The 26721-nt window shown below is 61.6% G+C and overlaps 1 protein-coding gene across 5 annotated transcripts in view; it reads right to left on the bottom strand.

Annotated features, from left to right (window-relative positions):
* FLNC (filamin C) overlaps positions 1 to 26721 on the bottom strand; it is a 27693-nt gene continuing 972 nt past the window's right edge. The window contains exons 2-48 of one of the 5 annotated variants that reach the window (XM_021699407.2): positions 22270 to 22518; positions 20606 to 20703; positions 20305 to 20455; positions 20091 to 20209; positions 19798 to 19875; positions 19440 to 19602; positions 19076 to 19276; positions 17770 to 17907; positions 17247 to 17373; positions 16976 to 17112; positions 16586 to 16779; positions 16371 to 16484; positions 15630 to 15773; positions 15290 to 15413; positions 14938 to 15098; positions 14646 to 14736; positions 14388 to 14557; positions 14053 to 14170; positions 13701 to 13963; positions 12729 to 13326; positions 11895 to 12068; positions 11620 to 11782; positions 11192 to 11352; positions 10018 to 10185; positions 9809 to 9932; positions 9158 to 9314; positions 8890 to 9079; positions 8692 to 8715; positions 8326 to 8573; positions 7820 to 7900; positions 7411 to 7510; positions 7036 to 7176; positions 6695 to 6823; positions 6446 to 6619; positions 5675 to 5836; positions 5357 to 5560; positions 4751 to 4903; positions 4543 to 4665; positions 4219 to 4458; positions 3805 to 4074; positions 3567 to 3704; positions 3243 to 3358; positions 2543 to 2675; positions 2272 to 2448; positions 1876 to 2094; positions 1046 to 1255; positions 1 to 927 (exon numbers count right to left, since the gene is read on the bottom strand). In XM_021699407.2, coding sequence (XP_021555082.1) covers positions 740 to 927; positions 1046 to 1255; positions 1876 to 2094; positions 2272 to 2448; positions 2543 to 2675; positions 3243 to 3358; positions 3567 to 3704; positions 3805 to 4074; positions 4219 to 4458; positions 4543 to 4665; positions 4751 to 4903; positions 5357 to 5560; positions 5675 to 5836; positions 6446 to 6619; positions 6695 to 6823; positions 7036 to 7176; positions 7411 to 7510; positions 7820 to 7900; positions 8326 to 8573; positions 8692 to 8715; positions 8890 to 9079; positions 9158 to 9314; positions 9809 to 9932; positions 10018 to 10185; positions 11192 to 11352; positions 11620 to 11782; positions 11895 to 12068; positions 12729 to 13326; positions 13701 to 13963; positions 14053 to 14170; positions 14388 to 14557; positions 14646 to 14736; positions 14938 to 15098; positions 15290 to 15413; positions 15630 to 15773; positions 16371 to 16484; positions 16586 to 16779; positions 16976 to 17112; positions 17247 to 17373; positions 17770 to 17907; positions 19076 to 19276; positions 19440 to 19602; positions 19798 to 19875; positions 20091 to 20209; positions 20305 to 20455; positions 20606 to 20703; positions 22270 to 22518 — 7805 coding nt within the window. In that variant the 3' untranslated portion in view covers positions 1 to 739. Of the gene's footprint in view, positions 928 to 1045; positions 1256 to 1875; positions 2095 to 2271; positions 2449 to 2542; positions 2676 to 3242; positions 3359 to 3566; positions 3705 to 3804; positions 4075 to 4218; positions 4459 to 4540; positions 4666 to 4750; positions 4904 to 5356; positions 5561 to 5674; positions 5837 to 6445; positions 6620 to 6694; positions 6824 to 7035; positions 7177 to 7410; positions 7551 to 7819; positions 7901 to 8190; positions 8198 to 8303; positions 8574 to 8691; positions 8716 to 8889; positions 9080 to 9157; positions 9315 to 9808; positions 9933 to 9984; positions 10186 to 11191; positions 11353 to 11619; positions 11783 to 11894; positions 12069 to 12728; positions 13327 to 13700; positions 13964 to 14052; positions 14171 to 14387; positions 14558 to 14645; positions 14737 to 14937; positions 15099 to 15289; positions 15414 to 15629; positions 15774 to 16370; positions 16485 to 16585; positions 16780 to 16975; positions 17113 to 17246; positions 17374 to 17769; positions 17908 to 19075; positions 19277 to 19439; positions 19603 to 19797; positions 19876 to 20090; positions 20210 to 20304; positions 20456 to 20605; positions 20704 to 22269; positions 22519 to 26721 lie in introns of all 5 variants that reach the window. The other 4 variants (XM_021699408.2, XM_021699409.2, XM_021699410.2 and 1 more) reach the window with 4 other exon arrangements.

The raw sequence follows: 26721 nt of genomic DNA, 5'->3' as shown, positions 1-26721 counted from the left end.
CTGCGACAGGCCACACTTTATTTGGAGTTTTCCACGTAAGCGACTCCCGGCAGAGCCACATGATTTGTGCAAAAGTCCCCCCAGAAAGCTGGGCCTCGCAGTGTGTAAAAAAGGCCCCCCACGGGGCAGAGCTGTGCAACCGTAAAAAAAAAAAAAAAAAGAGCGAGAGAGAGAGAGAGAGAGAGAGAAAGCAGTCCTCCAGGAAGCCTGGCTGGGCAGCTAGAAACCGCCCGGGGCCAGGCCGTGTCCAGCGCTGCTGGGTCTGGGTCTGTTTTCTCCTCCGGTTGTGCTTTCTTCTCCAAGTCCTTAACGCTCTGGGGTTGTGGCCCCCAAGGGGCTAGACCCGGTCCTTAGCAGCAAGGTGGTCTGGCCGGCAGTGCGGTTTGAGGGTGACCTCTCTCACACACGCAGACACCCCCAAACACATGCTTCCCCGCTGGCCTCAGCCCCACCAGAAAACTCGGGGCTTCCCTGACCCCCTCCCGATCCCCAGCCCGCCCTCGTGTCACACTGGCCAGGAGGAGCGCTGCCCTGAGACAGGTAAGGCCCCCCCCCCAAGCCCTGGGGGCATGGCGGGGAGGCTGAGCCACCCGTCCCACACCCCAGGGCGGGTGTTTGCGGTCTGATTCTGCGCGTGTGCATCTAGGTGTGGAATTTGTGTGTGTGTGTGCGCGTGTGTGTGCGTGTGCACGGGCTGGCCGGAGGCGGGGGCCGAGGTTGGGGGAGGCGCTTCTGGGATTCAGGGCACATTGACTTTGAAGGGGCTTCCAGGGACACTTTCGTCGCCCCACTTGACAATGAGGATGTAGTCCCCTTTCTCCTTGACGGTGTAGGTGACGTTGTAAACCCGGTTCCCCATGTGCTTCACATAGACCTCCTCACAGGGGGTCTTGGGCCCGTGCACGCCCACCATCATCATGTTGGTGCCTGGAGAGGAGACAGAAGGGGCTGGGTCACCCCAGGGGCCCACAGCCCCTCGGGACCCCCCACCTCCCGTGTCCCTGTGCCCACCCTAGGAAACCACCCCTCTCCTCCCTCAGCATGCCTGCTTTGCTGCAGTCCACGGTGAAGGAGTTCTTCTGGCCCACAAAGGCCTGGGACAGCCCCGGGCCCCGTGTCACCACCTTGCTGGCATCTGAGGAGAACTTAGGGATGGAGCTGTAGCTGGAGCCACGGCTGGAGGATGACTTGGTCATGGTCTCCACCAGAACCGTGGATGTTTCGTGAAGGCTGTGGCCTCCAGACAGCCGGGGCCCTGAGGGACAGAGCAGGGTAAGCACGAGCTGGGGGAAGAGGCCTGCCTTCCCTAGGCTGCAGGCCCTGGGCCCCCGCACTGACAGCCCCTAACAGCGGGAGCCACGTCCCTTCCCCCCGCTGGGGCACCCGGCCTTCCCAGCGAGCCCGGCTGCGTGCACCAGCTTCCGCTTGTCCTGAGGCCCTGGGCCTCAGATGGCTCCAGCCCTCACCCTGGCTTAGTCTGGGAATCCAAGTCACAGGGTAAGAGTCTTGCTTTAAAAAGAACACGTATCTAACTAATCCTTCACGCTGCTTCTGAAAGGAAAGCGTGCTAAGTATTTACTGAGCTTTGTCTTCTAGAAAGCAGAAACCTAGAAGCCAGGAGGGCAGAAGATTAAGCTAAAGCTTGGGAGCCATTGCAGGGAAAAGATTCATCAAGTGATGGGCAACAGTAAAGAGGAAGGAGCTGATTTTCAAAAATGATTCTCCGTGGCTGCACAGAATGGTGTGTGTGCGACCAGGCCCACTTATTCCTGGTAAGTTGCCCGTGGTTTTGGGGTCAGACTGTGACCCAATGTGAATGGCCACTGGGGTCCTCCAGGCCGGGCTGGAGGCATGCCCCCCACCCAGGGCACTCACCTGTGACCTTGGCCTTGAAGGGGCTGCCCACAATGTGCTGGGGACCACCGTACTTGATAGCAATGAGGTAGTTGCCAGGGGCCATGGGAGTGTAAGTGACCACATGGCCCTCAGGACACTCCCGACAGTCCAGCTGCACCTTGGAGGGGCCATCGATGGTGACCGACAAGGCCCCTGAGCCCGCGTTCAGGGTGTTGACGATGAACTCTGATGACACGCCTGGGGGTCGGAGGTAGCAAGGATGGGCTGTAGGCAGGAAGGGCTTGGGGCCCAGAGCTGGGCCGGGCCCCAGGCTCCCACAGCCGACCTCGGCAGGGACTCAGCCCTCCGGGCCAGGGCGGTACAGGACCAGAAGTTGAGCACCCCAAAATCCACCCCTCTGCCCCAGCCACTCACCAGTAGTGCCTCCCTCAAGCCCAGGACCATAAGCTGACACCAAGCCTGGGTCCCCAGCCTGGCTCTGCTCCCCAACACGGATCTTGAAGGGACTGCCAGGGATGTGGGCACCATTGAACTTGACATCAATAGAGTGGACGCCGTTCTCGTGGGGGATGAAGCGGATGGTGTGCTTATCTGTGGGGCAGAGAGTTGGTGAGGGCCTTTGTTCTTCCCCTCCCCGTCCCCCAGCGGGGCCTGGCACGGGTGGGCAAGGCCAGGGCCAGCTCACCACTGTCCAGCTCAGAGACGTAGCACTCCTCCACCGCGCCCGAGGGCGTGTGCACGCGAGCATCGATCACGCCCCGGGCACCATTCAGCTGCACTGCAAAGGATGCCGGCTGGTTCACCTTGAGCCCCGTCTCCTGCAGAGGGCACAGAGGGTGCTCAGACTCCTGGGAAGGTCTGGAGCACTGCTCTCGCTGCCCGCCTCGCCTTGGAGGCTCCCAGCCCCGGCCTGGCCCAGCTCAGGGAGGTAGTCAACAAGGCTCTGGGAGGTGGGGGGCAGGGCCTGGGGCCTTGGCATCCACCTGCAGGGAGGTGGACCCACCCAGCTGTGCTGGGCACGGTGGGGGATGAGACGATGTACCGTGTCCTGGCTGAGGAGGTAAGACTCACACTATAAAGCAGGCCAGAGGCCCAGATGAGGAAGAAAGAGTGTGGCCTAGACTGGCCTGGGGGTGGGGGGCTCCCTGGAGAAGGTGGGTCAATGGCAAGGACTGAAAGAAGCACAAGGAGGCCAGTTGGGGATGGGAGTGTGTGAAGATGATCCTGGGAGTGAAGCATGGCCCCCTGCTGTACAGATACTGGGAGGGAGGGGGACTTCTGACTGTCCCTTCCAAGGTCACTGTTAAACCCTTGAACCCATGGACCTGCCTTCAGCTCCTGCCCATGTCTTAGGATGGCAAAGGGGCCTACCCCCGTGCACATACCTGGAGGCTGGTGACGGTGAGGCGGCGAGCATCATCCGAGAGGGAGGCCACAGGCACCACAAAGGGACTGTCTGGTATGTGCTCATCGTTGAACTTGATGGAGACCTCATAGTCACCTGGGGAGGGAAGGCTGGTCAGCACAGGCCCCTGGGTGGGAGATGGTGGGGGTGGCACCACCCACCCACCTCATCCCTGGACAGGCTCCTTGGGTCAGGGAGAGAGACTCACAGCCCCAGGGGTGTGGGGTGGAGGGAGATGGGGCAGAGAGCAAGCAGGGGCCCAGGTCAGGCAGGCCCAGGCTCCCCCTCCATCACGGACCCCTACCTGGTTCCTGGACAACATAGGAGACCCCACAGGAGCCATCTTTTCGGTCCTCAAATGCAATCTCCGCCTTGCTGGGACCCTCCACGGCAATGGACAGGCCCCCGGCACCTGCTTCTCGGGTCCAAATGCTGAACTCGGCTGGGGACAGGGAAGCAGGGCAGAGACAGCTCTTCAGCACCACTGCCCATCCCCCCGGCCGCCCTGCCTCCACCCCCCTCGCCTGGCGCCTGCCCCTCACCTGGCACGCCGGCCACCCCTCGCTCCAGTCCTGTGCCTCCAGCCCTCACTTTGTGGGCACCGCCTTCACCCAGTGGCCCCACGGTGAACTGAAAGGGGCTGCCAGGCACGTGCTGGCCGCGGTACTTGACCGTGACCGTGTGGGGCCCCATCTCCTGGGGCACAAAGCGCACGCTGTACGCGCTGTCTTCTCCCTCAACAATCTCTGCGGCTTCCATCTTGCCCGACGGGCTGGTCACCTGTGCGGTCATGTCCTGAGAGCTGGCCTCACCTGCAAGGAGTGGGGAGTGTCAGGGTGACACTGGGGCCGCTCCCAGCCTTGGACCTCCCCTCCCTCCTCAGTGAAACCTCTTCCTCTGCCCAGAACACCTGCCCTGCCCCCAGGGGACGGAAGGCCCAGCGCAGCCATGCCTACCCTCCTGCCGGGCGATGCTGCCAAAGGAGCCCAGGCGCTCCCGGCCCAGGAAGTCCCCGAAGACGGCGGGGAAGGGGTCTCCGCCGACCTGGGTGGACTCCTCCACCCGCACCTCGCGCTTGGTCTCCCCGCCCCGCGTCTTGCTGATCTCCGTGCGCTCGGTGCGGGTGTACGTGTGGCTGCTACGGGTGAAGGTGCGCGTCAGGCGCTCCTGGGCAGACACCATCTGGAACCAGTTCCCTGGGGGACACAGAGCGGCAGAGGTGAGTGGGCCGGGCCCACTGGCCGCCCCAGAGCCCTGCCCAGGCCCTTCCGGGGTCACACCTGGGATCTTGAGGTTGAGGTCACAGGTGCTGCCGATGGTGGCGATGGCGGGCGCCTGTCTGCGTCGGGTGATGCTCTCCTTCATGCGACCTTCGCCGGTGACCTTCACAGTGAATGGGCTTCCTGGGAGGGGAGGGGAGGGGGTGATCAGGCAGCTCCGACCACCGCCTCGCAGCCTCTCCCTGCCCAGCGGTGGCCCAAAGCTTACCGGGCACGTGCTTGTCAGCAAATTTGATGTTGATGATGTAGGTGCCAGGCTCAGTGGGGCAGTAGGTGACTTTGCACGTGCCGTCCTCCATGTCCTCACAGTTGATGTCCACCTTGCTAGGGCCTTCAATACTCAGCCCCAGGCCCCCGTAACCTGGCAGGACACCAAGGACACACACCCCCTCAGGCCCTGCCACTCTGCTGTGCCCTCCCCACACTCCAGGCTCTGTCTGGAACAGGTGCCCAGCATGGGTAATAACCACCGAGAACAGTGGGCTCTGCGGGAGGAGGGTGAGCCAGGCGCCGAGCCAGGGGGCCGGGGATGGGGCAGTGTGGGGAAGTCCCTCAGGTGGGCCTCTCAGGTTCCAGTGAGTGAGGGAGAGTCCGAAACTCAGGACAGCTGGGCTTTCTCAAATTTGAGAGACGTGACACAGAACATGCACTACCCTCCAAATGGACCCCAGAATGTGAATCCCCACAGAGACTGGGCCAGGAAGTTCAGGGAGGAGGAAATGTCGAAGGGGCCCTGGGCGAGAAAGTTCAAGTCCTCCTTAGAAACACCAGCTGAGTGGGGAGTGGGGCCGGGGGTCCCTGGGGCGAGAAGCACCTGCATTGCGAGTGTCCACGATGAACTCCGCCACCTGGAAGGTCTGTCCCTCGGACAGGCCCTTGCCCCAGACGCGCACCTTGCTGGCGTCCCCGATCTCAGATGGCCCCACCAGGATCTTGAAGGGGCTGTTGGTGACGTGCTTGCCGCTCTTGCGCACGCTTACCACGTGCTCCCCGACTTCCTTGGGGGTGAAGGAGATGCCTGTGGAGAGGGGGTGGTCAGGCACGGGGCCCTGCGCCTGGCAGAGCCCCCCTCCCGACTCCTGTCAGGCCTTCCTCCTCCCCCGGAGGCCCCTTCCCTCGGCCCCGCACTCACCAATGTGGCGGTTGGGCAGGCGCTTTAATAGGCAGGGCTCCTCGTTGCCCGAGGGGGCACGGATGCTGGCGGTCAGCAGGCTCAGGTCACTCTCGGTGATCTTCAGTGACACGTCCGTGGAGGTGCCTACGTTCAGCTGTGACGTGCGCATCGAATCATCACCTGGTGGGGGAGTTTGACGTGTCAGACAGGATTCCAGGCAGGCCATGTCCTCGGGCTCAGGAGACCTCCTAGCTGGACTTGTGAGCTGGGACCACTCAGGGCAGAGAGGCCCAAGGCCCACGAGAGCATGGCCTTCAGTCACACGTTGGCTGCCAAAGATGACAGATGGGCCCACTACCCCAGCTGCCCCATGGGTGCCTCAGGCCTGAATGGGCTCAATCCCTAATCTGTGTATTTTAATTGCAAGGCACATGGTTTCGTGGAACCGAAACACTAGACTGGAGCAGACAGCACCGACCCCTTGCCTGCGATGTGGCTCTGATCAAGTTGCTCAGCCTCTCTGGGCCTCCTGATCTACCAAAAGAGATGATCGGTACCCTAACTTCACAAGAGTTACATCAGTGACTAAATGAGGTGAGGTGTTTGAAAGCATGGGGGGTGGGTGGATACTCCTCACCTGCTCTAAGGAATGGATTTGTCCACAGATGACCGCTTTCACCCGGAGGGGCGCGAACCCTAACGCCCTGGGTTACTCGGACATGCTGGGCTTCCCCACCCGGCTCGTGCTGGGGCTTGTACTGTAGGCTCATGTGCCCACCCCCACCCCACCTGTGATCTTGGCCGTGAAGGGGCTTCCGGGGATGTGCTTGTCATCAAAGCGCACAATGATGCTGTAGTCTCCGGGCGCCGTGGGCAGGTAGGACACAGTGCAGGTGCTGTCCTTGTTGTCCTTGCAGGTGATCTCGGCCTTGGACGGGCCCTCCACGGCCAGGGACAGACCTCCTGGAGGGGGAGGGGGCTGAGATCAGAGGTCCTGCTCTCCTCCTCCCCCAGCCCTCTGCCTCCAGCTCCCCGCACCTTCTCCAGCGTCCTTGGTGACAATGGTGAAGGTGGCCGGCTTGTTGACCATGCCGTGGCTCAGGCCTGGCCCGTAGGCACTGACGTGGCGGCTATCGATGGCATCCACGTAGAACTGCAGGGGGCTTCCTGAAGGAGACAGACAGAAGGGCCTGTGTGAGCAGGGCCCCCTGTACGTTCCTGCAGCTTCCCTGTCTGTCACGGGGCCTGACTGATGGCAGTCTGCCCCCCCAGGGGCTGGCACGTCTCTGCATACAGCCGCTGCTCCGTGAATATTTGTTGAAAGAAAGCAGGCAAGAACGAAGCCACTGTGAGCCCCTCTGAGCCCGGCCCCGACTTACCAGGGATGTGATTGCCGTCGTACTTGATCCCCATGTGGTGCAGGCCTTTCTCGGTGGGCGCGTACCTCACCGTGATGGTGCCGTCCTTGTTGTCGGTGATGTTGGGCCGGGCCGTTTTCCCGGAGGGCATCCGTACCTCCCCTGCGGGGTAACAGAGTTATGTAGGGGACCCTGCTTTTCTCCTGCTGCCCCGGGAGACAGCCGGAGCAGCGAGCCGAAGCCTGCACTGGGGCAGAGAAGGCTTGAGTCTGAGTTCCAGCTCTGCCCAACTTGGCTGTGTGACCCTGGGTAGTTAGCTTCCCCTCTCTGGGCCTGGAAGAGGTTGTCCCCCTCCCCCTCCCCCAGCCCTCCTGCCTCAGGGCCCCAGGACCCTACCGGTGAGTGCCCCTTTCTGCACTGTGAAGGGGATGACCAGGTTGAAGGGCCTCAGCATGGACTCCATTGGCTCTGCGGGCACCACCGGCTCTTCCGTGGCCTGCGGCAGGGGAGAGGAACAGTCATTGGCTGGGGAAGGTCTGGGGAGCTTGGCCTGAGTCCCAACGAAGTCCGAGAAAGTGAGGAGAGAACAAGATGGTTAATGGTGAAACCAGAGCGGCAGGAGAGGCGTGGCAACTGCCAGAGAAGAGGTGCCGTGCTCAGCCCGGGGACCCATCTGCCCAGCCTCATGCCCGCCTGCTCCCCAAGATGGCCCCAAACCATGCCCCAGCCCTGGCCACGGAGAACTAGAAGGAAATGAAGGAGGAGGAGGAGGGCGCGGCGCGGCCCCCGCAGGAGGCGGCAGTACCCAGGGCGCGGGGTAGGTGCTAGGCCGGCGCAGCTGCAGCACGTCAGAGGGCTCCTCCACGTGGGCCATGCGGTCACACGCCTGGGGGCGAGGCACGGAGAGCACGGGCTGTGGCAGGCCGGCTCACGCCAGCCCTAGCGCTCCAGAGCCCACTCCGACAATGGCCCGGGGACCTCAGGTCTTGGGCTGCCCTCGGGGCGGGATGGCTATCTTGCGAGCTTTGCCCTCTGGAGGGCTTCATCGCCCCACAGGGCCACCTTGGGGGCATGGCTAGGGACTGTGGGCCCGAGGGTCGGAGAACTACATGACCAGCTCCTCCAAAGAGATCTGACCGACCACCGGAGAGGCCAGAAACAAGGGCTGTGCTCAACTCCCAAGCTGGGAAGCCGTGGGGACCTGAAGGCTTGACTCCGGAATCCATCAGACGTGGGGGCAGGTTCTGGGCTTTCTCGCTGCTGCTAACAGGGCCCGTCTCCCCAGCCACCGTCCAGGGCCTTGGAGCTTACCAGCACATGGAAGGGGCTGTTGGGGATGTGCTCGCCTCCAAAGCGGATCGTGATGACGTACTTGCCCGGCTCGGGCGCTGTGTAGTAGATGTCAAAGGTACCATCGTGGTTCTCAACCACGTCCACGTCGAGCTCTGCCCCATCCGGCGTGGACACTGTGCATGTCACCTTGCCTTTGCCTGCCGCCTTGGCATCCACCGTGATCACGGTCTCCTCCCCAATCTGGATGCGGGGTCCTAGGCAGGCACCTGCCACCCAGGAGAGCCAGGTTGAGGGTCTTGGGCGGGGGGTGCTGTGCCCAGTCCCTCTCCATTCCCAGCTGCCCTCACCACCTCGGCCCACAGCAAGAAGAGAAAGGGCACTCACCCAGGCCATGGCCTCCAATGGACACTGGAAACAGAGAAGAGTGTGAGGCCACATGGCCGCGGGGGGCGGGGGGGGTGGGGGCGGGTCAGGTGGGCTCGCTGACCGGCAGTCCCCTAGGGACTGGGCCAGGGACCTGGAAGAGCTGTGAGGGGGGACTCGACGGCAAGCAGGGGCAGAGGACGTGGAGAGCGCACCCACCTGTGACAAGACATTTGCTGGCATCCCCGGTGGGCAGGGCATGGATGCGGAAGGGCGAGTAGGGGATCTCGTCGCCGCCGTACTTGATGGTGATGGTATACCGGCCACTCATGTCTGGCAGGTAGGACACGGTGTACGTGCCATCCCCGTTGTCTCGGATGTTGGCCTTCTTGGGCTTTCCCTCGGGGTCCTGGGAGAGATGCAGAGGTCAGGGCCTGCCTGTGCCCGGAGCCTGGCCAGGGAGATGGGCTGCGCAGCATGGACTCACCAGGATCTGGACGGTGAGCAAACCCTCCCCGGCATCCCGCGCGTCAATGGTGAACTCCACGGGCAGGCTGGCGGGGATGCCGGAGGCGTTGAGGCCGGGGCCACTGGCCCGCACCTTGCTGGCATCGTGGGCAGGAAGCACCTTGATCTTGAAGGGGCTTGAGGGGCAGAAAGAATGGACAGTTCGCTGTGGTCTCGGGGGAGTCCTCCCCACAGACATAAGGAGGGAGGATTCTGTGGGGCAGGGAGGAGGAACAGACCACATCCTGAGTTTTGTGGGAGGGCTGCTCGATGGCCGGGATGGAGCCTGAGCGTTTCTGCATTCCGCAGCAAGACGCTACAGTTGGTTTAAAGAGGAGGGTGCGGCAGGCTGCCTTCTCCCCCCTCCCCACCGGCCTTCTCCCAAGGCACTAATTGTGCAGCGACGCGGTGGGAGAGCCCGGCCCAAGGAGAGCCCCCGGAGCTGTGCTGCCCCTCTGTGGCTACAGGCAGGGAGCCCCAAGGAAGAGCAAGCTGGGCTGGCTGAGACCGAGGCCAGAGGAGGCCAAGACAGGTGGAAGGGGCACCCCCAGGGCCCTGGCAGGGGCCTGTAGGTGTGGCCCTGGGAGAAGTGGGTTCGGCCACGGCGTGGGAGCCCTAAAGTAGTTCTCACCTGCGTGGCACCTCCTGGTCGGCATACTTGACGGCTACTGTGTAGGGCCCATCGGTGGCTGGGGTGTAGCGGACAGTGTGGGTGCCACCTCCATTGTCTAGCACCTCCACAGGCTCGGCCACACCTGGGCAAGGGGGGCAGGGTCAGCAGAGCCTCCTGGCGCCCCATCCTCCCGCCCCTCCTTCCACCCTGCCCCGGACATTCTGTACCTGTGGGGCCCAGCACAGCCACATGCAGTGGGGCTCGGCCGGCTTGGCTACAGTCCACGGTGAAGGTCTGGGGCACCCGGGCCCTGACACCGGCCCCCAGCCCTGGCCCCGAGCACTTCACCTTCCCAGGGTCCACCACATCCTTCACCGGCACCCGGAATGGGCTCCCTGCGAGGAGAAGGACATCAGCCCCTACCCACCTGCCAGGGAAGATCTCGGACACTGAGGAAGCCGGTAGAAGGAGGTCTTCCCTGCCTCTGAAGCACCCTAGGGAGGCCAGACCAACTTACGCAAATGCTTAAGAACTTGCTAAGAAATTGTAAACAGGGATAAACTTGGCTGTAGACCGAGGCTGGGCAGGCCTGGAAGAAGTCCTTCCTAAATAAAATGCTAAAAATTGATTTAAAAAAAAAATCCACTTTGGGGGCACCTAGGTGGTTCAGATAGTTAAGCATCTGCCTTCGGCTCAGGTTGTGATCTCCAGGTCCTGGGATCGAGCCTCATGTCAGGCTCCCGGCTCAGCGGGAAGTCTGCTTCTCCCTCTCCCCTGCTCATGTTCTCTCTTTCTCGGTCTCAAATGAATAAATAAAATCTTTAAAAAATAATAAAACCCACTTTTGACCGTGTGAAATTAGAAAAGGTGGGGGGGCGCGTGGGTGGCTCAGTTGGTTAAGCGACTGCCTTCAGCTCAGGTCATGATCCTGGAGTCCCGGGATCAAGTCCCACATCGGGCTCCCTGCTTGGCAGGGAGTCTGCTTCTCCCTCTGACCCTCCTCCCTCTCATGCTCTCTGTCTCTCATTCTCTTTGTCTCAAATAAATAAATAAAATCTTTAAAAAAAAAAAAAAAAGGTGGGGGAAAATGTCCAATTGCAGCATGCCTGAGCACTGCAGTCACTGAAGGTGGGACCCACGCAGGCAGCCAGCCCTACTGGGAGCAGGGCCTGCTTTGCAGACAGAGCGAGAAGGCGTGAGGCCACCGGCGCTGAGCCAGGCGCGCGGACTGTGTCTGAGCACCGGACCCAGGAGGTCTGGCCTGTAGGACGCCAGCTCCAGGCCTGGCAGAAGGAACTGGAAGGGCTGTGGGGTCAACAGCAAGCCCCGCTCTGCCTCTCGGCTGTGGCCCCAGCATCCGCGGCTGCCTCCCCTGAGCCACCCACCGTCCTCCGCGCACACCTGGGATGGGCCGCCCCCCAAAGGTGATGTTGACGTCGTAGTCTCCGGATGTAAAGGGGATGTACTCCACGGTACAGCTGCCATCTTTGTTGTCCTTGCAGGACATCTTGGCTTCCGAGGGGCCCTCGATGGCTAGGCCTAGGCCTCCAGTGCCAGCTCCCCTGCAAGGTGACACCCTCATCAGCTCTGCTAGTGACAGTGAGTGGGGAGGGGGAAGAGTGGCTGAATGGGGTGGGCGGAGGGAGGAGGGGAGGCTGCCAGGGGCCCAGCTACAGGGGTTGATCTGAAACACTGGGGGAGGTTTGCTCCTGGTCACCCTTGAGAGAAGATGGGATGAGGCACACACGGGAGGGCAAAGGAGAAGGGCAAGGGGCTGGGATCAGGGGGGCCACAGCCTCAGTGTCCAGATTAGGAAAGGGGGTGGATACCTGGTCTCCACGGTGAAGTGGTTGGCCTTGTTGACCAAGCCACCCTCCAGGCCTGGCCCGAAGGCCCGCACACGGGTGGGGTCACAGCCCTCAGTCACGCCCACTCTGAAGGGGCTCTTGGGCACGGCGACATCATCGTACAGCACCTCCACCAGATGCACGCCTGGAAGCCGGCCGCACAGAGCGAGTCAGGGCATGCGCGGCCCTCAGCACCGCGGCCACACTGAGTGCAGTGATCAGACCCCTGCCCTCCCCCACTCAGCCCGGGCCCTCACCCTCCTCATAGGCTGTATACTGCACTCGGTAGGTGCCGTCCCCGTTGTCCGTCACATAGGTGTCCGTCTTAGCACCCGAGGGGTTGAGCACACGTGCGGTCACATGGTTCCCACCCGTGGCTGTTAGGGATCTTGCATCCACAGTGAACTCAGTGGTCACCTCACGCAGGACACCTGGGTCCCAGGAGAGGAACACTCAGTGTGGGTCAGGGGCGGCTTTCCCATAGTCACTCATGCCTCCACCCTCCCCAACTCCCAAGCTGTTCCTCCTATCCACCTGCTACTTCCCAACCTGAGCCCAGCCCCCTCTGCACCCCTGTGCACTCCAGGCCCATCTCCCCCTGCCCCTGCTTTGTTCCCATCACCATCCTGTGATATTCCCCTCAGGTGCCCCACAGCCTCAAGGGGGGGTCTGGGTCTTCTGTCTCCCTATACCTCCGCCCCACCATGCCTAGCCAGTGGCTGGCCCCCAGCAGGTGGCCACTCACATTTACTGAACAGAGCTGAACGGTCTCCTGACCCTCTGCCCCAAAGCTTTCCCTCGGTACTCGCTCCAGAGGGGTCCGTAGCTTTTTCAGGTCAGGGACGTGATCTGAGAAAGCTAGCATCTCCCCAGAAAGATGCACATGGGCAGACAGTTTTGCCGCATGAGCAGAGAGGCAAAGCTCTGTGCCCAGCCCCTGGTCCTTGGTTCCTTCTCTGGGGTATCTGAGCCCTAAGGACTCCAAGGCTGCCCCCAAACCCTCCGTTCACCCGGCCTTGGCCCCCCCCCAAGCCCTCAGCCCTGCTTCCCTCGCTCCTGCTGATGGCTCCCTGTCTCCTCCTCTCACTCACCATGAGGCTCCACCCCGGGCCCCGAGACCTTGATTCCACTGGTGTCAACAGCAGGCTGCACGTGGACGCGGGTAGGGAATTTGGGGACAGGGTGCCCGCCATACTTGATGGTAATGGTGTAGGTGCCCGGAAAGGCAGGGCTGTAGGTGATGTGGTAGGTGCCGTCGGCATTGTTGTGGATCAGGACCTCGGCCTTGACACCGGCGTCCGACAGGATCTCAATGGTCAGCTCAGCCTCGCCCGCCTCGGAGCAGTCCACAGTGAAGGTGGCTGCCTCGCCAGCCTGGCCGCGCTCCAGGCCTGGCCCACTGGCCCGCACCTTGCTCGGGTCGAACACAGGCCGGATGGCGGCCTTGAAGGGCGAGCCAGGGATGTGGGCTTCGGCAAACAGGATGTTGATGGTGTACTCGCCCGGCTCCGTGGGCAGGTAGCTGACAGCACATGAACCATCACCATTGTCCTGGCACTCGATCTTGGCCTCGCAGGGGCCCTCCACCGTCAGCCCCAGGCCACCTGTGCCAGCCCCCTTGGTGTCGATGGAGAAGGGTGCTGGGGTACCTACCAGTCCACCCTTGAGACCAGGCCCATAAGCACAGACCTAGGGAGAAGGGCAGGGATATGGGTTCCTCACATCCGGCCCCTCCCATGCTTGGTCTTCATGGCTCCCCCCCCAGCTAAGCACCTTTTAATGTAGCAGCTACTACAGACTGAGTCCTGATTATAACAATTCCAGATGAGGAAGTGGAGGCAGACAGATCAAACCTGGAATTCAAACCCAGGTACGATCAAAGGCCATGCTCCTAATAACTAAGCTGTCTCAAAGGCAGGTCCCAGGACGGGGGATCGCTTGGCCTTGGGTCCTTGACTGCACTCACTCCAGAAACACGGGCCCTCTGGCCTCTGGCCCTGTGACTCCTCCATCTTCCTTGTAAACCCCCAAATCCCAGCTCCCTCCAGCTCCTATCTCCTCACCTTGGACGGGTCAGGGGGCAGGACACCCTCCACAGCAAAGGGGCTGCCAGGCACTGGGTGACCATCGTAGGTGATGTCCACCTTGTAGGGTCCCTCCTCAGGGGGCATGTAGCGCACGGCCTGGGTTTCAGCCCCACCCCCGGGCTCCAGCTTGCAAGGGATGGGTCGGCGGGAAGGTGAGGTCATCCGCACATCCAGCTGGCCCTGACCGCCAGCCCCACGTGTGTTCACGGAGAACGCCTGTTCCTGCCCCACGGCCACCTCTGCGGAGAGGGCGAGGGGCGCAATGAACAGAGGCTCCGGCCCACCCCACGATACCCGTCACTTCCGGGTCAGCTCCTGCCCCACTTACTGCTGTTCAGGCCTTGAACTTTGACTTTGCTCAGGTCCAACGGGGGCGCCACATTCACCACAAAGGGGCTCTTAGGGACAGGGTCCCCACCATAGGTCACTGTCACTGCCATGTTGCCCTGTTGGGTACAAGAGGAGGTCGGAACTGGGTGGCTTAGACACAGCCTGGCAACATGCCCATGGCCAAGGTGGACCTGAGGCTCAGAAGGGCACGGCCAGAGAGGAGGGGCGGCAGAAAAGGGGCCAACACTCAGAAGAGGCCCTAGGAGACTGGAGGAAGGAGATGCAGGACCCTGTCAGCCAGGACAGGTGAGGCGGGGAGGGGGTGGGACACACCTGCTGGACAGCCGTGTACTTGACAGTGTAGGAGTAGTCATGGTTGTCAATGATTTCAAAGTCGCACACAGCCTCGCCCTTGGCGGCCGCAGCGAAGTGCACATCCAGCTTGGCCTTGCCAGCTCCCTTGGTCAGCACCGTGAAGTGAGTGGGCTTCCCAACTTCCACACCTGGGGGGCCCAGCCGAGATGGCGGTGAGGGCCTGGCGGACGCCCAGCCCCAGCTGCAGCCTGGCCTGGCCCCTGCCCAGACACCTACCTGTACGGTTCAGCCCAGGGCCCTCAGCCTTGACCTTGCTGGCATCATGGGATGGGTCCACCTTAATATGGAAGGGGCTGGCAGGGATCTCCTGGATGGAAGAAAGCCTTGGTGAGGGTAGGCAGAGGCAGCTTCTGAGAGAGCCCCCCGCCCTTTGTGCCTCCTGCAGCACACTGCCCACACACAAGAAGTGCCCCATCGATGGCTGCGAACTTGTCCCCACATGACAGCGTGTCAATTAGACTCGGAGGGTGCAGGCTACCGGTGACAGCCAAAGCCGAGGGTGGGGTACCTGGTTGGCAAACAGCACCATAATGGTGTAGCGGCCAGCTCCTGGGGGTGTGTACTTGACTGTGAAGGTGTCATTGTCATTCTTGATGATGTCGAAGTCGATGTCAGCTTCTGCAGGGCCCACGACGCCAGGGGCACACTTGATGCCAATACTCACGTCCCCTGAGGGGAGGGCAGGCACAAGGCCATGAGTGGGGTCTCAACAGCCTCCCCCACTTAATTAGTCCCACTCGAACTCCACCCAGAAACAGGATCTAGCCGGAGCAGGAGCCCCACCAACCCAGACCCCACCCAGACCCTGCCCTGGACCCCACCCCAGGCCACCCCCGCCCCCCAGCCACAGCCAGGCGCACCTTGCCCAGCCTCGCTGCAGTCCACCGTGAAGTAGGTGGGCTCATTGGCCTTGAGGCCCGTCTTCTCCACGCCTGGGCCATACACCTTCACCCGCTCAGGGTGACTGCCTTCTCCCACGTTTACCTGTGGGCAGGGGGTCAATGCTCAGCACAGTGCCCTTCCCAAGGCCCCCTTCCCCAGCACTGCCAGCCCAGCCTTAGTGGGACCAGTCAGCCTCTGTGGGTGGTGAGGTGGGAAGTGGTGACAAGGGCCCAGGGACAACCAACATCTCCTGCGGGGGGGGGGGGCTCCACCCTCCCTCTGGGACCCAGGCGGCCAGGGGCAGGATAGGAGACGCACCCGGAAGGGGCTCTTGGGCACGTTGACACCTCCCCAGGAGATGATGATGGTGTGTTTAATGGGTTTGGTGGGCACGTAGGAGCAGCGGAAGGTGCCGTCGCCATTCGGGATGACCGTGATGTTGACAGGACAGCCATCAGCGTCCTGTGGGATCACCAAGCAAAGCCTTAAAGGGCTCCCGCCTCCTCAGAGCACTGGCGCCCTCTGCTGGCCTCAGGTGGCCCTCCTTACCCACTGCCTCCGACCTCAGGCCAAAGGAGCCTGGGGTCACAGCACACCCTGGGAGCCTAGAGATCTGGCTCAAAAACACCTGGGTGGCCTGGCCTCCCAGCCTAGGCAGCTGAGAGGTGTTAGTGGGGGAGAGGCTGGGCTAAATCCACATTTCTAATGTTGAACAGTGAACATTTTAAAGAAAAATCATCCTCTCGGACCCAAGAATACATTCATTAATTTAGAGATTAGTGGACACCAGTTTGAAAAACTGATTTGGGAAGCCAATGTCTGAATCAACCCATCTTTCAGTTGAAAAATTATTAGTGCAACAAAATATACTTTTGGTAAAATATGTTAAGATTATCACCAGAAAACACAAAATTTTAAGTTTCCCATAGTTCTTCTGGATCCATGAGAGAGTCAGTCCTGCGATGTTACAATTTGCTCTGCCTCTCATCTGCCCCCACCCTCCCAGGGTTCCTGCCCAGGGCAATGGGGGGTGGCAGGACCGGGCAGTGAGTGCCCCACCTGGGCATACAGATTCAGGTCTCCCTTGCCGGCAGCGCGGGCATCGATGGTGAACTCCGCAGGCTTGTCCACGATGCAGCCAGTGGGCTCCAGGCCGGGCCCAAAGGCCTTGACCTGTGCAGGGGGAGGAGCGGAGGGCTAGGTCAGGGACTGGAGGAGGGCCCCCTCCCACCCCTGCCCCGTCCTGGGCCTGGCATGCAGTCGCCGGACCGCACCTTGTCTGGGAAACAGTCAGGTGCGGCCGGCTGGATGTGGGCAATGAAGGGCGAGTCTCGGATGTCCTCGTCATCACAGATGACATGCACGGCGTACTCCCCGGGCTCTGTGGGCCAGTACCTCACATCGCAGGAGCCATCGCCCTTGTCATCACACTCGATCTTGGCCTGCGAGGGCCCCTCAATGGAGAAGCCTGTTTGTGCGCGAGGTAGGGGAGATCAGAGGGCGCGAGAGGCAGCTCGGACACTCCATCACCCCCTCAGTTGCCCCGATGTCCCACTCGGTCTCATGCTACCCAACATTCCCACCTCCTGGCCCCCGTCACTTCCCACATCCCCTCCATCACACCACTCCCCAGCATTCCCAGCTGCTACCACCCGGCCACTTACCCAGCGTCCCCACCTCCGTGCCGATGGCCTCCACCACGAAGTCGGCTGACTTGCCCACCTGGCCCGTTTTCAGTCCGGGACCCCAGGCCCGTACCTTCTGTGCTCCTGCCTCTGGGCTCACCTGTACCTCAAAAGGGCTGGGCAAAGAGGGCCCTGGTGTCCATGCCAGGAAGCACTCTGCTAGAGGTAACCCCCCAGAGTGTCAGCAGCCCCTCTTCGTCCTCCCGCCCCATGAGGGCCCACACAGGAAGGCCCGGGGTGCATGGCTTACCTGCGGGGGATGGCATAGCCGCCCCATGTGATGGTCACCACGTACTTCCCAGGCACCACAGGGTAGTACTCACACTCGAACACACCATCCCCAGCCTCCCGCACCTTCACCGGCTCCTCTGTGCCCTCTGGGGGGATGGGGGTCAGAGAAGGGGGTGTGATCAACAGTCTGGGAGTCACAGTTCCTCAATCCCCTCAAGGAGCCCTAGGGACCCAGGCCCAGCCTGAGGGCAGTGCTACTAAATGGGCAGGGCTGAAACTCAGGCAGGGACCTCATGTCCTCCCTGTGCATGACAGCCGGGGTAGCAGGTAAGGGGAAGAGGATCATTCCCAGCTTGCAGTCGGGAAACTGAAGCAAGAGAGGAGACAATGGGCCTAAGGCCCCATGGTGCCTGTGGGCAGCTTCTCTTTGGAGTCTCTCCGGGGGGGCATGGTGCGGCTGTCACTGCCCTCAGGGAATCGGCCCCACTGGCCAGATTTCCTCCCTGCTCTCCCACTCCCCAGTCCTGGGCCCTGGCACTCACTCGGCCCCTTGACTGTGACCTTGAGCTCCCCGCTGCCGGCACCCTTAGTGAACACCTTGAAGTCAGCCACCTCTTTCACACGCACACCCTTGGGCTGCAGGCCCCGCCCAGAGGCGCGGCAGGCGTTGGGGTTACAGGCTGGGGGTTGGAGAGAGAAGATTAGGGGTGCTGAGGGGCCTGAGACAGAGCCTCAGCCCCTCACCACTCCTCCCCCACCTCGCTGGGCATAGTCTCGCTGACTCGCACAGGCACAAGCTGGGGCCTCATGCCATCCACCCTCCCTAGCACTCCCTGGAGCCCCTGACACTCCTGGGGCCCTTGGGAGCCATGCTGGACGGGGAGCCGGCCACAAGAAACCCTTCCTGCTGGGCTTCTCAGACTATGGCACACAGCACGGGTGAGCAGACCCGGGGCAGAGGGGGGGCAAAGAGAGGGGGGGCAAAGGGGGGGGGCCCAAACCACCCAGAGGCACCCACCTAGAGCCGCCTAATCCTTCTCAGTCAGACCCACCACAGCAGCTTTAGGACTAAGTCATGCCACAACACATTGACCAAGACCACAGATCCAACACAGCATGAAGCCCGCCACGGATCGCAGGCAAGGCAGGGAAATCAGCCTGCCACAGAACGCCACCATGGCAATGAACCCAGACCTTGCTGCTCAACACGGGCCAAAGAATGGCGATCTCGGCCTGCCACGGAACACATCAAATGGCACCGAACCCGATGGGAGGGCCACAAAACCGGCAATGACATGTACTCCAGGCCTAGCACGGGACGCAGGCAATGGCACGGAACGTGGGGCCTGCCACGGAATGCCACGGAAGGGGGGCAGTCCCACACGCCTGGGCCCTGCCACACAGCACAATGCGGCCAGTCAGCTATGGCCATGCCGGCCCCGCCTCCCCCGGATACTACGAACGTGGCACCACCTTCTTGGCCTGGTGGAGGATGGGCACCGAGGACCCCAAGCAGCAAGGAGAGAACCGAGTGGCGGGAGTCACCACCTGAGGCCTGGGGTATGGGTGCTCATCACATATGCCCCTGCAACCCTCCCAAGGTGGCCCCTGTCTGATATGCTTTACTGTGGTCTCCTGACCCTCCCCGGGGGTAGTGTGTGGAGCGATGACCTGGATGAGGTCTCCGGCTCATCTCACGGCTACACTACCTATTTTAAAGCTTCAGCTGACTCCCATTCCACCCTGGATTTGCTCCTTCGATTCCCATAAACCCTCAGACCCAAAATTTGGGGGTGATTTTGTGTCCTGGCCTCAGTGAGGGTGACTGTGGGGATGAAGGGCCTTTACCTTCTGCCACATGGACAGGGAAAGGGCTGCGGGTGATGGGGGCCCCGGCGAAGGCCACGTGCACCGTGTGGGGCCCCTCCATCACAGGCCTGTAAGTGCATCGGAACGTGCTGTCGCCCTTGTCCTCCAGGGCCACCTCCACTGTGTCCCGCCGGCCCTGCGGGTCCACAATCACCACGGCAACATCACCAGTCCCGGCCCCTGCCGTGCACAAAGGCCGTGAACACCCCTGCTCCAGACACACACAGCCACTGTGGGCTCCCCCGCTCTGGGCCCACCCACCCCTCTGTCCCAGGCCCCCATCCATGTCACCCCATGTGGTCATGGGCTGCCGGGCTGCCACCCACCTGGGGCCTATTCTTACCCGCCGTGTAGATGTCAAAGTAGGTGGGTTTGTTGGCCACGTTGCCCACAGGCTCCAGGCCAGGGCCACGGGCTGACACCTTGTTGGCATCCCCCAGGGCCATGCCCACGTTCACCTCAAAGGGGCTGCGTTCAATGTTCTGGCCAGCAAAGAGCACGGTCACCTGGGGTCAGGGGGCAAGCATTGGCTTCTCAGGGAAAGCAGTTCTGAGAGGGGATGGATGGGCAGAGCAGAGCCAAGGATGGGGAGACGTTGGCCGCTGAGTGTGCTGGGGTGGGGGGGGTGCGAGCTGAGAGCGGGGTCCACTCGGCCAGAGCTAAGCACGTGACTGGAATGGGGAAGGTCTGCAGGGAGATACCTTGTGCAGCCCAGCGACCTTCGGCACATAGGAGACCGCGTAGGTGCGGTTCTTGTCGTTGTTGGGAACCACCTTGGCCTATTGGGAAGGAAAAAGACAGGAGGTCACAGTGGCCGCAGCCCCTCCTGACCCCACAGGGCCTGGCAGCCCGCACGGTGATGCCCCACCGCCCCCCCAGCCCCCAGCATGCAGCGAGCTCTGGTGGCCATCTCCCGGCCATCCCTGTTGTTAGCCTGTGGGTCTCTGACTCCAAGCCCATGCCAACCCCTCTCGTCCCCAGAGGCTCTCCATACCTCCTCAGTGTGGCCCTCGGGGTCCTCGATGTAGACCAGCACCTCACCCATGCCGGCATCCACCGTCTGCACGGTGAAGTGGGCAGGCTGCAGCACGGTGTTGCCGTGGGGCTCGATGCCTGGGGGACAGAAGGCAGAGCCGGGGTACTTAGGGAGCTCCATCCTAGGATGTACCCAGCTGCACAGGGAAGACGGTCAGGGGCTCAACACCTACCAGGCCCGTAGGCAATGGCCTTCTTAGGGTTCAGCTGCTTGGAGCGAACAGGGGCACCAGGTTTGAGTTTGGCCTTGGGGAACTGGGACAGGTAGGTCATGACAGAATGCTCATCCACGTTGGGGTCCACAATCTCCTCGGGGGCAATCACCTGCCACGGGGAGGAATGGAGTCACAGGGTGCCCTCGACCTAGCAACCCCACTTCTTTCCCACGTCCTGACTGGGCCTCCTTATAGACCCAACCTCCATCCTGGGTCCTCTTGCCCCTCTCTTCTCCCCCCATCCCGTTTGCTCGTGTACCTGGGGCACCCCGAGCCAGTCGTCCGCCTGCTGCATGGCCTCCCGGGCGTTCTCCACAGGCTGGTTGGGGTCCCAGGCCTCCCAGTCAGGGCAGAGGCCTGGAGAGATGGCAGAGAGAGACGATGATTAGGGGAAAGCTGCCAGTCAGAACGCAGAGCATCTGCTCATCCGACAGAGTCACACCCACCGCCACGCCGCTCTAGGCCCCTGAGCAGCCAGGTTCCTGCTGACCCCTTATGTTGTGGCCCATCGGCTGGGATGCCCATCGCTGTTGAGAGGCACGGCAGCCCTCCCTAGCACCAACAATGAGGCCTTTCTGCCCTGGCTGACGCAGCCTGGCACCAGCCCTGCCAGTCGGCCTCCTGCCTGCCCAGGCCCCAGCGCAGACCCTGTGAGGACACCCCCCATCCCTCCAGCCTCATTCCCGCTGCCCCAGGGGTGCGCAGGGGAGGTCAGAGGCCCCGTCCTGCACATGCCTCTGACCTGTCCCCCAGAAGGTCTTCTCACAGCCGCCCTCAAGTCCCAGAGCTCCAAGCACTTCCCACATCAGCTTTAGGGCATAAGACACCCTCTCCTTCCTCACTGACCACTTGGGGAAACTGAGGCACTTAAGGGCACGTTTTCAGAGGACGGGTTCTCCTCTGTGGCCACCCAAAACCCATCTCTCCTAACAGGAAGAATGCTAAGGCAGCTCCAGATCACTCCTGTTAAGGGGCACAGAGGTTAGGGGGTGCTTGGTCCAGGTCAGAGCTGGAGAAGGGGTGATGCTCCTGGGTTGGGAGGGGGCCGGCTCAAAGGCTGGAATCCATGATGGCCGGAACAGCTGAGCTCACTGCTGGCGGCCTCACCAGCTGTGGGCAATGGCTCAGCAGCTGGGAATGCTTCCCAGGCAGCCGTGCCCCCGCCTCCCGCCCCCTGCTCCCCGGCTGACCCTAGGCTGGGGGAGGATTCTCCCAAGGGGCTGGGAGCAGAGCTGATCCACCCGAGTGAGAAGACAACCTCTCTTCTTGGGCAGTGATGGTCAGAGAGGGAGCCGCCTGTGGGGCAGGGCACTAGTCTGTGATGCCTCAGTCTCCTCGTGGGTCCTGAGGTGCCCCCACCTGACTAGGCCGGGACCTACAGTGAGAGAGGGCAGGGCTGGGTCACCAACCATTGGGCGGTGCCACACCAGCTTCAGCCCCTCCTCAAGCCTCTCCCAGGGTCTCCCGAAGAAGAACCTTCTCAGGGTCCAGCTCCCGGCCTTCTGGCTACAAGTCCTACCACATTTCTGTCCTCTCAGCTCAGCAGAAATTGTACCCCTGTGGCGAAGTAGGAAGCTCCTGGAGCAGGAAGCTGAGGCCTTGGGCTCTAGTTCAGTTCTGTCACAAATAAGCTGTGTGATCTTAGACAAGTCACTGGCCCTCTCTGGACCTCAGTGTCCTTGTCTGTAGAATGAGGAACTCTGAACCTTTTGCTGCAGCTGCAGGATCTGGCACACCCAGCAGGCAGGGCCTGACGCCAGCAAAGATTCTCGATTCTCGGCTGGAGCAGGGGGCAAGCCCCCTCCGCCCCCACCCCCCCCCCCCACACTCTGACTCCCCCAGCCCTGAGATATGCATTCTGACAAGCACAGGCCTCAGTACCACCAGCGAAGGGCTCCAGGATGGGCCCACCGGCCCACTCACCAGGGGCACAGTTGTCCACCAGGGCGCCCAGAGCCTTGCCGTCCTGCCAGTCGCGGTTGAAGTTAGTGATGGGCAGCTGCGGCACCTTGTTCTGGATCCAGCCGAGCAGACGCTGTTTGGGTGTCTGCTTGCGGGCATCCTCGTCATCCTCATCTTCCCACATGGGCATGGAGATGGAGTAGTGCAGGATCAGCGTCCAGATTAGACCCAGAATCAGCTTCAGGTTCCCATCCACGATGGCCTTGCTGTCTGCAGAGCAAGGAGGACAAGCTGGGCTCAGCAAGGGGGCTGCCCTCCCCAGCTCAGCTCCTGAAGCTGCTGCTAGAGCCCGGGGGAGTGTGGGGTGGTGGGGGGTGGTCAGAACTCCTGATTCTGGAACCTGCCCCATTCTCTGCCTACCAAATTCTCACCCTCCCACGAGGCCGGACCGAGAAGCCTAACACTTTTGGGTCCCTCCCTTCGGAATGAGGCTGCTTCCCCTGCAACAGGTACTTTGATCTGTGGAAGGGCGCATGCGTGGGCCTCCATCAGGCTACAGGCATCTGGGCAATTATCTGGGATTGTAAGCCTCTTGGGGGCAGAGGCTGTTTTGTTTCATTTTTTAACAGTTTTATTAAGGTATGCGTGACATCCAAGAAACTGCACGTATTCGAGTACACAACTGGATAAGTATGTGCCCGTAACACCATCACCATGTCATAAACATATCCATCTCTCCCCAAATTTCTTTGCGTCTGTCCCTCCTTGTCCCCCCTTCCCAGGCAACAACTGGTCTGCCCTTGGTTACTACGGATTAGTTTGCATTTTCTAGAGTTTTATACAAATGGAATCCTCTAGTATGTACTCTTTTTGTCTGGCTTCTTTCACACTAGACACTATTTTATTTCGTTATGCTCAGAGTCTAGAACTTAGTAGGGTCTCAAGTACTGGCTGAATGGATGAATATTTTAAAAACTGAATTTGGAGAGGAATAGAACTAACCTGGCTCCAGCCAAATTCTCCTCTGAACACCATAAAAGGCTTTTGGAACAAAGTTCTGGAAGGAGGGAGGGGGTACAGTGCAGACTTTGGGTAAAGGCTTGAAAATCATGCTTTCAAATGCTGGGGCCAGTGGGATTTCACATGAGTCAGGAAGAATGTCACCCATGTGGACTCAAGTCTTGGAAGCGCAGATTCCCCACCCATCCCCTCCTTTGGGGAATACCAGCACCAGCTCCCCAGGATTTGGGGGACCTAGTTCTCCTTCCACAGCCAGAGAGAAATATCCAGGAGCTGAGGTGGACTAGAATATAGCTCTTTGCAAACCGGCTTATTTGTAAAGGACAACGCAGGACTGAAATCCGTCAGCTTCCCTGAACACCACTTTTAGGGGGCTGGGGGGTGCTGGGAGACTCAGCCTTGTTTACTGGTGTTGCCTGAGAGATAGGAGAGGGTGGGGCTGGAGGCACCCCCCTTTACACATCTTTTCCTCCTCCTCTAGATCTTAGGAGAAAGGAGTTAGGTGACCAAAGGCCTGCGTTACTCCAGCACCCCCCACCCCACCCCACCAGCCCCCCAGAGGCAGAATCTCAGCCTCTGCATCCCTCTGGCCTCCAGCTCTAGCCCCCTTGGCTCCCCCACCCTTTCACTGATTCATCCTTCCTTCCCCGGCAGCTCCCCAGCCCGCCCCCTCGCCCCCCCTGGCTCGGCTGCAGCACAATGGTTTGGCAGCTTTCAGATTCCATGACACACTCACTCCGGGCCTCCCGGTGCCCCAGGGCGCTCCAGGGCGCTCCCTCAAACACACGGTCCACAAGACTTTCACACAGTCTTGACATCCAGTGCCCTGCCGCCTCTTACCACCCGACAGCCTCCAAAGCCAGGGCGCACACACCCAGCAGTGCTTCTTGCAAACTGGGGCCCGATTCCTGGCAGGGAGGCCCTGAGGTTGCTGGGGTGGGAGGGAGTGTCATTCATATTTGCTTCAGGGAGAAGTTTCTTCCCAGTAACTGGCCCTGGGCCAAGCAGCAAGTGGTCCACTGTGGCCTGGGGCAGGAGAGGGGCCTAGAGCCCGGCTCTGGAGCAATGACCTTCCTCTCCCTACCCGCCCCCGCCCCCAGGCCAGGCAGAAGAGAGACGATCCGGTCAAGCCAGGCGTCAGGCCTCCTCCCTCACACCCTGGAGCCACCATTTCTTCTCCAGCTGGGGGACACCCCCAAAGGGGGGGGAGGAGCCTGACAGCGGTCCCTGAGGCCACCCCAGGCCTCAAGTGGAGGGGGAGGAGAGAGGGCCTGGGCCAGGGAGGTGCTGGCCAGCTGCTGCCCCCTCCCGCCCCTCCCTCAGCTGTTGGCTCTAGAAGGAAGAGCAACTGGGGAACAGCTGCGGCACAGAGCTGCCTCATTAGGCCTCTTTGTTTGGAGGCGTTGAGGGGGTGGTGGGGGCCGGGTCGGGGTGTTGGGGTAAGGGCACACAGCTCGTCAACCCAGGCTGAGCACCCCTTCCTCAGGTGGACTCCTCAGCTCCCAGCTCCCACCCCACTCCTAGAAAGGGAAGTGGGGAGTCCTTCTGACCCCCTCCCAGGTGCCCAGATGCTCCATTTCAGTCCTGGGACAATGCCCAGAGGAGCCCCCCACCCCATAGTCCCTTCCCACCACTACGAGGGCCAGAGGGAATGAGAGGAAGCAGAAGGCCAGCCCTGGTGGGGAATCCCTTCACATCTCCCTGCTGCCGGCGCCCCCTCCCCTCCCCCCTCAGCCTCAGGCCCGCCCCGAATTGCTGACAGCTTATCTCATCAGCGCGAGGGAGCCACTTGGCCCAAATGGGGAACAGTTCCCTGTCCTCTCAGCGGGAACCCGGAATGAGGAGCCTCCCTCCCGCCCCCAAACCATGTTTTGCTTCTTCCCCCTCTACTCTGAGCCGGCCCCTCCACAGTTGAGCCAAGGGGCCCCGAGCCAGGCACCGCCATAGGGGAGGGGAGAGGTGCGCTCAGGAAGGATGAGGCCTGGAGAGGGGCCGGCCACCCCCGCAGTGGGGAAGGGAGGGGAGGGCTGAGCAGTTTCCTATAAAGTCCTGGTGAGGCCCCAGGCCCTCCCCTTGAGACCCCACCTGGGACAGTCAGTCCTGTAGGTCAAATCCCAGCATGCAAGGGGGATGACAGCCCCAGAGCTGACTTGTCTCTGACTTCCCCCACACACCCTCTGACCATCCCCAACACACACACACACACACACACACACACACACACACACTCATGTAGCCCTCAGCCCTACTACAAACACCAGGGCCCCTTCCCCCACCCCCTGTCCTCAGGCTTGTCCTTCTGGAAAGCTCAGAGACATCTGCTGTGTCACGGAGGCAGGGCTATTTCCAGGCCAGAGCGGGTGGGGTGGGGGGGCAGTATTGGGGCAGGAGGGGTAAGGCCTAGAGAAGGGACTGGACAGGGCAAAGGGCCCGGGACTGGACAGGGCAAAGGGCCCCGGACTGACTTCAGCTGCTAATTCAGGAGGCCTAGAGATGCCCTGAGGGAGAGTGGGAGTGGACAGACATTCAATTATCTAGAATAGGCTCTGGGGTAGCCTGGTGGGGGAAGGCACCTGACCCTGTGTGAAACTCCTCTCCTGGGGCCCTGGGGTATACCCCAAGGGGCCCTTTCGTGTAAATCACAGCAAGACTCTTAAAAGCTTACCACAGGGGTAGGGGGTCTTCCCCAGGCCCCTAGCCAGCAGGGAGCACTGCAGGGCTGGGAGGGAAGGAGCAGCCTCTGGCCAGTCAGAGCCCACCCTCAGCTCCCCGGCTCAGGCTTGGAAGCCTGGAGTGCCTCCCCACCCCCACCAGCACTGATACACCTTCCAAATCTGGTTACACTCAATAACTTCCTCCCTTCTACAGGCCTTCTCCTCCCTCCCCTCAACCCAGACCGTTAGCTGCAGCCAATCCGGGCCTAGCGGGTGGGCTGGGGCCTGGCATGGACTTGGGGGAGCACCCTCCCAGGCAGGCTGAAACAGGAGGTGGACAGGCAAGGGTTAAGATTCTCTGCACTCGCTCAGTGCCTTTTTAGGTTTCTGAGTCTGGGCCCTGCCTGCCCTGGCCCAGGGGCCAGAACCCAGCTGCTGTGCACATGCCTGTGGAGGGCCCCAGCCCCATGCCTGCCCGGCCACCAGCTCTGCCTCAGCCTCCAGCCCTCGGATGGGCAGTGGTTGGGACCTGCCTTCAGCCCAGTCCTCCCCTCGTGGAGGTGCTGAGAGGCAAAGAAGCTATTTGCTTTGTTTAGGGAGTAGACACCCCCCAGGAATCAGTAATGGGTACTGACCCTGTCTTCTCAAGCATGAGCTGGGATGGCCTGATGGCAAGGAAGGGGACAATGAGTCGAGTCGGGTTGATGGGAGTGTGTGCGGGAAGGCTGAGCTGGAGGACTTAGGAACGGTAAGGTCTGGACTCCCCCGGACCACCACCCGCCCCCCCCCCCCCCCCCCC

This window comes from Neomonachus schauinslandi, chromosome 12 (assembly GCF_002201575.2).
Source record: "Neomonachus schauinslandi chromosome 12, ASM220157v2, whole genome shotgun sequence".
NCBI lineage: Eukaryota > Metazoa > Chordata > Mammalia > Carnivora > Phocidae > Neomonachus > Neomonachus schauinslandi.
Note: the sequence above shows the minus strand (reverse complement) of the source record. Positions and strands in the feature narration are given on the sequence as shown.